At 34.2% G+C, this 10,853-nt stretch overlaps 2 protein-coding genes and 1 long non-coding RNA gene across 3 annotated transcripts; 1 reads left to right on the top strand and 2 right to left on the bottom strand.

Annotated features, from left to right (window-relative positions):
* Positions 1–290: 290 nt before the first annotated feature.
* On the bottom strand, positions 291–2,472 carry LOC106437776 (AUGMIN subunit 2-like). The gene is made up of 6 exons (XM_013878747.3): positions 2,237–2,472; positions 1,845–1,961; positions 1,639–1,743; positions 1,395–1,463; positions 1,201–1,314; positions 291–809 (listed from the first exon to the last, which is right to left on the bottom strand). Exons 1-6 carry the CDS (start codon positions 2,357–2,359, stop codon positions 456–458), a joined length of 882 nt encoding a protein of 293 aa, XP_013734201.1. The 5' UTR covers positions 2,360–2,472; the 3' UTR covers positions 291–455.
* Positions 2,473–5,502: 3,030 nt separating this feature from the next.
* LOC125604860 lies at positions 5,503–6,071 on the bottom strand. The gene is made up of 2 exons (XR_007336475.1): positions 5,912–6,071; positions 5,503–5,839 (listed from the first exon to the last, which is right to left on the bottom strand). It is a non-coding gene; the product is annotated as an uncharacterized LOC125604860 (long non-coding RNA).
* On the top strand, positions 5,641–7,109 carry LOC111214576. The gene is made up of 3 exons (XM_022717541.2): positions 5,641–6,026; positions 6,199–6,324; positions 6,590–7,109. The coding sequence occupies exons 1-3, from the start codon at positions 5,641–5,643 to the stop codon at positions 6,990–6,992; spliced, it is 915 nt and encodes a 304-aa protein (XP_022573262.1). The 3' UTR covers positions 6,993–7,109.
* The last annotated feature ends 3,744 nt before the right edge of the window (positions 7,110–10,853 follow it).

Here is a 10,853-nt window from a genome sequence, read left to right as displayed (position 1 = left end):
TCTAATATATAGTTCATTAAAGTCTTGTTATATGAGGTATAACGTTGGTTTATAATAATTTCATACCATCATTCGATACAAACATATTATATAAACATTACTAATAGAACAATGGTTCATACAAAACCTACGTACATATATAAAAGACTATAGATCGACAGTTTAGATTATAATATTTAAAGTTAATAAACAGTAATATGTTTTATTTAAATGTAGGAGATATTTATTTGGTTGCTATAAAATAGGTTGGTTATAAGATTTAGTTATATATAATAGGTTGGACTAAAAAGTGAAAGACTCTAACAACCTTATTTAAGTAGATTTTTTTAAAATGGTTCTGTTTTAATAGTAAAGATTTTTAATCTACTTTTAAGTTTCACCGAAGATTTTCAAATCCATAAAAGACAAAAACACAATCGATATTAAGAACCTCAAGCAAAAGCAACACCGCATGCTTAAACACCACTCTTCTTAACCGAAGGAGGCCATGATAGTCTCCGGTCAAGTTGAGCATTCTCATTGCCATTACCATCTTCTTCGCCTTCAGCTTCATTTTGATCATGGATTTGTCTCCTTGTGGCCTGAACAGCTAAGTCGTCGAAGCTTGAATCTGTTCTCCCTTGAGGTGGAGTCACGCAATCTGAGTCTCTATGTGGCGTTTCGTTACTTCCTGGTGTTGTTGGTAAAGAAGCTGCAGAGTTACCAACTCGAAGGTCTTGAAGAGTCGCGAATGATTCTCTCATCGCAGTCATGGCCTCGAAGAATCTCGTGCATGACGCTAGTGCCACTGGTACCGGACGCAGCATTTCCTGGGGTGAAAATTGTGAAGAGAGTGAGATCATAACATGCAAAACCAAAGCATCAACTGTTTATCAACTTTCCATACAATTGCTAATCTCTTTATCTGTTGATACAGCAAGATAACTAGTAACTACAGAGAAATCTAATTCGATGCCCTGACGATGACAATTGGTCTCTTATACTAAGCAGAATCCTTAGGCGATGTATTACTCTATAAATTATATATAGTTTACACGATAGCATGGCTTAGTGTGACTCAGTACAGAGCTTTCCACTTAAATTATGACCATTGTACAAGACTCTAGTATAACAAATATATGCAACGAAACATGTGGAGTTATGTCTGAAAAGATATAATGGGAAAACCCAAGATGGATGTGAAATAGAATAAAAGCGTACCCCCCAGACGGAAGGAGGTTCTTTGAAGTTTTGGCTCCATTGAAAATCAGACACTGATGCTGTTAAGGCGCCGTAATCACTGGCGGCTTTCATCAGCAACTCTGAAAATTGTTTCTGAAATAACAAAGCAGAACAAAGCTATCAGATACTTGGTCCTCAAAGTAGCAAATACTATCGAATCACACAGGACACACCTGATATTCTGCTTCAACTGGAATACAATCTAGTGAATAAGGTTGTTGGAGACGAGCAATGATGCGATCCTGCCATATAAAGAGCGCAAATGATGAAAAGATAAAGCCGTCTTAGGATTTATCAGGAGCTATTGCAGCCTAAACAGTTTAAGCAAGAATTATAATTTCTCAAGTGTTAAGAACGATAAAGTAGGCAGTGACTCAAAGGGACAAGACTTTAGAGGCAAGCAGAGAAAGTATGTACCTTGTTTTGTATAACATCTTTCAAGATTTGAGTAATCCTTGAAAGAGTCTCGATTTTCTTTTGCATTTCACTCACATGAGTCAAATGTGCCACATTCTTATCATCCTGATATTCGACAACAAAGATATAAGACACAAAGAATTTAACAAAACCTGTTAGATATACAATATTCAGGCAAGCAATCTCCTCAAAGATGGTTTACCTACCTTCCTCCCTTGAAGTTCGACCTGAAAATCAGCAATTTTCCTTTGCACAGCAGATAACTCCCGCAAGACCCTTATCAAATCATCACCCTTTGAAGAGTCCAAGCTTTGTGATTCTTCCTACATTTCGAAATGATTTGAGCACAATGCGCGTTACTACAAAAGCATATTGTTGACTAAATGAATGATCACAAATGTAGCTAGTTCATGACAGCTTCAGAAACATTGAGTGAGTTCTGTAAGAAAATAACAGATCTCAAACCCTTGTTCTCCAAGTCAATCTAACGGCAACATCCAGAGAAGGTACTATCTATCCTCAGCTAATCGAAGTAACATGAAACCTAGTTACGATGCTGATGAGATTTACTGAATCGAAGAGGCGACTGGGAAGTTACCTGCGAGGGAGGAGGGGCGACGGCGTAACCGAGATCGGAGGCGATGGAGAGAGCATCAGAGAAGCCACCGATGCGCCTGATCGGTTTCTTCCCCACCCACGTCGAGTCGCTTCCCATCGACATCTCTCCACAAGCTTTCCGGTGATAAACTTCGATTTCAAATTTTCTTTTTCTTTTCCGGTTGTGGGAAATAAAAATGATTAAAAGCTTTGGTTTCGGTTTATTCGGTTAAATCTGTTCAGTTAATTTGTGTTTTGGTTAATTAGGTTCGTCCAAAACCTCGTTCAAGATTTTAGTTTGGTTTAGATCTTGGTTATTTTGGTATTTTTAATTTATTTTATTGAAAATATATTTTATTTTTTGATTTAAACTTGTTAAAAACTTGGATATTTACAGTTAAATTAAGTTAATTTGGTTAAGAATTGGATAAAAGAAATTCCCGGAAACCAACCTAACCGACAACCAAATCGATAACCACAATATTTAAAAATGTTTTCAATCTAAACCAAATTCAATTCCGGATATGAACCGGAAGCGGACATCTTGTTCAATTCAGTTCGATCCGATATTAATCCCAAGGTTGTAACTTGTAAATATAGTAATTGTTAAGTGTATGATCTAGTTGTCGTTAGGCTTCAATTATAAATTGTAACTAGATTTTGACATTTTTAAAAAAATACGATGCTATTTGTTTAAGTAGTACCAAATCCGAACCAAAAATTGATTAAATATCTGAATTATTTAAAATTTTAGTATTTGAAGAACTGAAACCTAATCCGATCCAAACCGAAGTATTTTGGGTATCCAAAATAGATTTATATATATATATATTAATTATTTATTGATTTAATATATATATATATATATAAACATCCATAATATATGATACGTTTAAATTCGTTTAAATATTTGAAAATATATACAAATAATCAAACGTAAATATCTAAAATAATTAAAATATACTCAAAACTTCAAAAATACTTAAACAATTATGAATTCTCTATCTAAATATTTAAACCAAACCAATTTAAATTGGTTATTCAAATTCGAACTGAATCCTAAAAGATCTAAACCGACCACGAAATCCCAAACAGACCCGAAAATGAACCCGAACGTCTACCCCTAATCACTATTATATATCCTATATGTGTCATCATAGGTTACAAAAATATGTGTTATCATATAATTAATCGTATTTTATACGTACCATCAAATGAGTTTTCTTATAATTAATAATATTTTATACGTACAATCATATAAACAATCACATATATTATATTTTTAAATTTCAATGTGAAATATAAAAACCATAATTTAAGTTGGTGTTTGAAATTGGGCTTTGTATTATATATATATATGAAAACATTTTTATAATGGTTATTGAAAAATATGTTAGTAAAAATCAAATTTTGAATATATGTATGTTTTTGAATGAATTTTGATATAAATCAATTTTAAAGTATTATTTTGATTTGAATATGTATATCAAGTAACATAAACCTATTATTTTTAATATAATATAATGGACTTCTAATTTTTAATAGCATAAACTCATTATTATTTTTTTCTTCTACTCCTCGCACAACACATCTCAAGGCTGCTAAGGCCAACATTTCTATTGACAAATAGGGGGCTTCCAAGTCCATGCGCACTGTTGTCCATGTTTTCAAATAACACTATTTTTTAAACTGCTATATATGTTGCCAAACAAAAACTTAAAATACTTCTATTTTAATAAGATATATTTGGATTCAACTTTTCCTTAAGACGAAGTTTTTGTTCCTTTTTTTTTATGATGAAGTTTTAGCTGAAACTTTGTTCCTTTCATCCTTTGTAAGATTTTATAATTTGTTTAATCGTGTTTAAGTGTTTTTTTCTCTTATTTATAACTCAAAATTTTATTAAATCTTTTATAATGAAAGACATTGTGGATTACAAAAGCCGACAGAAAATGGTAATATCTCTGGAAACAATAGCCCAAAAAAGGAAGACAATAACAATGAAGTAGGATAATACGAGAAATAAGCATTAGAGAGTCACAGATACTAAAGCGGGAACTGATGGACTATCATAACTCGCATACACTCCTGAGAAACATGAAACCAAAGAACCAATGACTTAGGCTAACCCAACTCTGAAGGGTACACCACCAGGCCAAAACAGGCGCAACATCGGAACAAGCATGTTCGAGGACAAACTTACATCAACACCAAAGACAGTTTGTAAACCGGAGCCGAGGCAGAACCAAGTCAAAACCAAACACCTAGGCTCAAGGACACAAGAACTTGAAATGCTAAAGGGAAAAACACCGGCGAAGATTTACAGGTCTTACACGCGGACACTCGTTAGCCAAAATAGCGATCTACAGAGTTAAAACTGGTCACCTCCTCGCAAGAGAAAACCTGCAAATCAAACTCACGGCTTCGTCTCGAAACGCTTGCCCAATTTACGATTGATAAAGGAGAGGTCTAGTAGATATCTCCACAGGAAATACACCTCACACCGACGAATCCAAAAAGCTACAAGATCTCCTCACAACCGGCAATTCTACTTGTCTTATGAGGATTGACACCTGACTGCATCATCCATATTAGATCTCTTCTTCATCATAATTCATAAATACTTGACGCATGTTTCGAAAACTCACATGACATGGCCTCCCACAATGCCACCAAGATAATGTGTTTTCGGGATTCATTTAAATAGATAATCAATATATATTTCAAGTATTTTTAGTGTTTTGAGTATTGTTTGGTTGTTTTAGACATTTACTTTTGACCATTTGTATATATTTTTAAATATTTTAGACAATTTCAAAGTATCTAATATATTTTAGATATTTTCTATATATTAAATCTAAAAACTAATTAATATATTTAAGTATGTTAATCTATTTCAGATACATTCGGGTATCCGATTTTTTTTGGTTTGGGTCGGATTTGGTTTTGGTTCTCTAAGTACCAAAATTTTGAATTCGTTCGGATATTCAACCAATTTCGGTTTGGGTTGATATTATTTTTTTGGTGCGGATTCGGTTTGGTTTTTTGGATTCTGGATTTTTGCCATGTGCTAGATTTTATGAAAATATGGTTTTATTTTCACTGAGTGATAGGTTAAAGAACTCAAATACAAATAATAATAATAAAAACTGGTTTTATTTGCACTGATTTATCAATTTCTATATATATTTTTGGATTTTTTCTTCTTAATATTTTTTATTGAATGAAAAGTGTGTATAATTATCATTATTATTATTATTATTTTGCTTTTGTTATTGCTCAAAGATCCGTTTAGTCGGTTTTGACTCTTTATATAAGTTAAAACGGTTACTCCGTGCCTCTTTGGAAATATTCTTGAAGAAAGTCCCGCGCCAAAAGAGAGACCATACTCTTCGCTGACTGACGATGGCTCATGATCAAGCTTCCAAAACCTTGTCGTCCGTTAACGTCGCATCTTCACCTTTGAAACCGTCCGCCATGGAAGCTTGCCGCAACGAAACTTTGCCGTCTATCGACGTCGTCGCATCTTCACCTTTGAAACCGTCCGCCATGGAAGCTTGCGGCAACGAAACCTCGACGTCCATCAACGTTGCATCTTCTTCACCTTTGAAACCGTCCGCCATGGAAGCTTGCGGCAACGAAACCTCGACGTCCATCAACGTTGCATCTTCTTCACCTTTGAAACCGCCAACGACTACTGAATCAACTCGTGTTTTCAATCAGACACCGGAGAAACAGCCGTTTAATCTGAAGAATCAAGATCTAGTTCAAACCCAAAGCTCTCCTTCAAGGTATTGAATTCTTACATCTTTTACATATTTGTCACCAAGAATCAAGTATCTTCTGTATTAGGGCCTAGTGTACATTTCTTGATTCCCAAGAAAGTCTGGAACTTATGTTGGGCTTGGGGTATAAAACAAATATGTCTTGTTTCTTGATCCGATATATTCACTATTCTTGCAGACACTCCCTAGCGGTACCATTACTCAGTTCAGTGTCGCAAGGCACTTCCAAGGATGGGGGAATCCAAATCATAACTGAGCAAGATCCGAGAGTTCCTACGGTGAATATGCCAGCTCAAGTAACACCGTGAGACTCTTTTTTTTTTTTTGTGGACATTTTTTTCTACTTAGCTTGTTTTTTATTTTATTTAGCACTGCTCGTTTTTAGTCATTTATTATTTTTCATGATAACTAAGATAAAATTTCCAAAAAAACAAGTTAAATAGAAAATAATTAGTAGAGTACATTAAAACAAGCACTGCTCCGTTTTAGTTAGTTTGATTTAGTGTTTGGTATTTTATCATTTGTAGTTTATTTTTATGATTTGAGATTTGGATTTTGACTTTATGTAGGTGGTCTGTTTACGTAAAAAGGTGCCATGAAATGATACTATTTTTAACGGCGTCTGCTTTGGCTTTCTTGCCAATTCGTTATATGATTCATGAATACACAAAGTGCGGCAGCATCCTTTGTGTCCAACATTACGTAGAAGGGGTTCATACTTTACTGGGAGATTTCAAGAAGCTTGATCCTTTTATTTTATTTGCCTTGGCCTACGCTGGGTTCTACATCTTGTCTTCGGGTTCCTTCTCACCCCCCACTGTGCGGATTTTTGAGGCAGCGTCAATATTATTGGGTTTCGGCATGGTCTTTGTTTTGATATACTATATATCAATCATTACTTTTTACGTAGGTCTGGCTTCATTTGTTGTTTTAGTAGTAGCCGCTACGTTCCGTGAGGTCCTCCGTGCATGAGAAGAAATTTAAACTTTGATGTTTATGTGATGTGATGTTTTTTTTACAAGTTAATGTCAGCAACAACAAAACGATGTGTATGTTTTCTTTTAATACTTTCAGATGAATTTAATAGCATCTGTGTTTTAAAAATCATAAATTGAGTAATAGAATTCAAATAACAATGGACATATTATATAGTTATGAGATACACAATCTAATAAAGACTCGGTACAAGAGTGTTCTAAGTCCAATCACGCAAACACAAAGGATAATAATAGAATTCTTCTTCTTAGTACTCTTCACCTTTGTCATCCTCATCGTCCCCACCTTCAGCACCAACCTCCTCATATTCCTTCTCCAAATTAAGCTGCAAGATACTCACGAGCCTCAGAGAATTCTCCTTACCAGTGAACGAAAGCAAGATAGAACTTGAGATCAATTCTTGAGAAGACCTCAGCAGCACTTGTGGAGTTGGAGATCATACACACAGCTCTCTGCTCATAAGCAAGATCACCTCCTGGAACAACAACAGTTTATGGCTGGTACTTTTAAACCGCACTTGAACGATCCATATTACACAAGTCAACAAACTGGATGGTACGCTTGATCTTGATACAGCTGCGTTCACGTCTGCGGGGACGACAGTTCGTCCAGACTATAAGCAACATTGAACATACCATATGTTCAACATTGAAACCTTAGGACTACCCATTATTGCTTAAAATGAGCTCCAGTTGGAAGTTCGTTTGTTCTAGTTTATGACTAACAAGTTCCATAACAACATAATTTCAAATGAACGAACACTAGGAGAATGAGAATCCATATCAGTGTTTTATTGTTAGACGCTAAGTAAATAGATAGCAATCAATATATGTTAGACTATGTTAACATCTAAAGTTAGACAGCTTCTTCAACAACTTGGCTATTAGCAGTTACTCAATGGCGTAACACAATATATTATTTTGATGGCAGACGGATCCAGTCAACATTAAAAGAATAGTACAATACAAGAACAACATCCTCAATGTTTTGGTTTAACAAGGCCAGCAACAAGGTTCGCAATGTGGTTTTGGTCGCCTCGCCAACATCACATGCATCCGTTTCAAGTGAGCCACCATGGCCTGTCTCTCTGTCATTCTTCTCTTTGGCCTCCTTTTCTTTTTGCTTTTTCTCTGCTCTCACACGTGACAGATCAGCTGCGGTTAGGCCTCCGCCAAAAGTATATACATTTCTTGAATACGTGACCGTCTTGGAGTATCCGATCAAGGTTGTCCACAGCCTCGTCCTCGACTTCATCATCCCAGGCCAGGTCGTCAGGGGGTGATTAATTAGTATCCTCTCTCATGGATGTTACTTCTGTCTGCGAAATATATATATAAAAACTGATTAGCATCTAAAAACAGTAGAAGTTTTGGTTAATGTATACTCAAGCACTTACACTTTCATGTTGATAGAGTAATACAATCAGTAGCAACCTATGCCGTCACGCAGATGGGTGACCTACGCACGCTAACATGGGGGTGGTCACTAACTGTTTTACCGGTTCATATGTGACATCTAATAAAGATCTTAGACGTTATACTCGAAGATAACATCCACATATAACCTTATTCTCTACTATAGAACATTTAAGATATTTTGAATTTTGACTCTTGAACAAGTGTATTGACACATGTTCTATTATCCTATTTCTTCTTTTCAGTGTCTATGTGACAAAAACCTGTGAAGAAGCTTACAAGACTGCAGTACCTATATTCTAAATTGGCGGGAAAGCTGAGGAGAGAAGATGAAGTGAGATAATAGTATTTTAAATAGTATGTTCATCTATATAGCTTGAAGTTAAGGGTTGTGAATGTTATCTCCAGATTTTTCTTTTCTTCACAGTGGGTTTGACTCTTTGGTGTTTTTATCTACATTTTGACATCTTGGCTGCTCTGCATCCAACTCCAGCTGTTTGTGGGCTTCCAGAAGAAGAAGCCAGACTTTTGATTAAAGAAATAGGTGAAATATTGGCTGTTTGTATTATTTTCTTATTTGATGAATTTTCGAGAATTGCCATTTTTCCCATCTATTGATGTACTCTTGAGAATTGAATTGCCAAGAAGTAACAAGACTATCAGTTTACATTATAACTTATTTGAATGTCAAAGCTACGTTTACATGTCATCCTTACACCATTGAAATTTGATGTGACACATGTATCTATTACAAACAACATTAAAACTTTTTTTGATTTAAACAATATATTTTTAAGGTTCAAGAGTCTGAAATAAAATGGAATCCCATATAATAATTTCTTTCTCGCAATGGAGGTCGAACTCACAATTACACACTTATAAGAAGTCCACAAACTAAAAAATTTAGATGGCGATACATAACGTTACAAACTCACACTAGCATAAAAGATAAATCTAAAAGATAGATGCTGAACACACCATGGAGACATTCAAACAATAAAATCAATAGTTACACGCAAGTTTGTTTTCCCTCTAATCATCAAAATTATCTAACAATATATAGTGTTCTTTAAAAAAAAACTACATCCATGAAATCAGAATATATAATTAAAAACATGTTAGTTAATATATAATAAGTTAATTATATATATATACACAAAATAAAGTGTAAAAATTATACTATGCTAATTGCAAAGTGCCATTTATTTTTTAAAATTAATATCCTGAGTTACTTAGATTACGTGATTTATTTTGTTTTTAAACATAATATAATATATTTAAGACTCTAAAAACATGCATAGTTTTAAATAATAATGATCACCATTAAATTTATGTAGTCTACCTGATTTAAATATATTTTCAGTTAGGAGAGATCAGACATCGCATTACTATTGTTAAACTAAAACAAACATTATAAATAAAAAAATAGTCAAATAAATATATAAATAGGTTTAACTAAAACATGAAAGTTAATTTTAATTTCAGTTAAAAATAAATTAAACATTTTAAATAATTTATATTATTTGCTTACCCGCCCTTACCCTAATACAGTATATAACAAACGTAGAACATCTTTGCAGTTCTCTCGGTTTTATTTGAGCCACACGTTAGGGGAAAATATTAAATCTATATGGTATAAGTCTTACCCCTATATAAATAATAAATCAAAGGCGGATAATTATCTATGCTCAATTCTCAACAAGAACAATCAAAATTTTAACTCTGATCTTGAGTGTCATGACGGAAACATAACCCCTGGCGACATGCTCGGGTTTGCGAAATCCTAAATAAACTACATTTAGGATCAAATCCGATGAAAACATGTTATCTAGTCGATACAGTCTGAAATACTCCCTCCGTTCGGAATTATTAGACGTTTTAGAGATTTTCTTTTGTCTCATAATACTTGACGTTCACAAAGTTCTAGATAAAAAAAGATAACATATGACTTTTTCTACCCTTGTAATCAATGATCTCTAGTAATAATGATATGAAGTCAACTGAAAATAAAACATAAATGAAAGGTTAAAATAGATATTATAGCAACATTCTTAATTTATGTGTCAGGTTCTAAAACGTCATATAAATCTGAACGGAGGGAGTATCTAACTAGGGTTCATGATATTCATAGAGGTGCATCGATCGCTTCTTTTAAAGATTACGAAGGGTTCACTGATGCACTCATCTCATCAAGGGTATCATTATAGGTACGGTCCGAGCCTAATTCAAGTCTTTTGGTCGTGGCTTTGGTGGAAGGACCGGATCACTGAGATGATTTTGTTGACCGGAGGGATAACTATACGTTCAAACCAAAGCTTGTACGTATACTTTGCTCGGTGTTTTTGCGAGACTTTCCGAGCTTGAAGAAGAAGAAGAAAATGTGAGTCTCGTTGCAACTTATAAACGACAGGTTTAAAAATTC

The sequence above is a fragment of the Brassica napus genome, chromosome A3 (assembly GCF_020379485.1).
Source record: "Brassica napus cultivar Da-Ae chromosome A3, Da-Ae, whole genome shotgun sequence".
In the NCBI taxonomy this organism is placed as follows: domain Eukaryota; kingdom Viridiplantae; phylum Streptophyta; class Magnoliopsida; order Brassicales; family Brassicaceae; genus Brassica; species Brassica napus.
The sequence above is the reverse complement of the archived record's forward strand: the minus strand, read 5'-3'. Positions and strand labels throughout refer to the sequence as shown.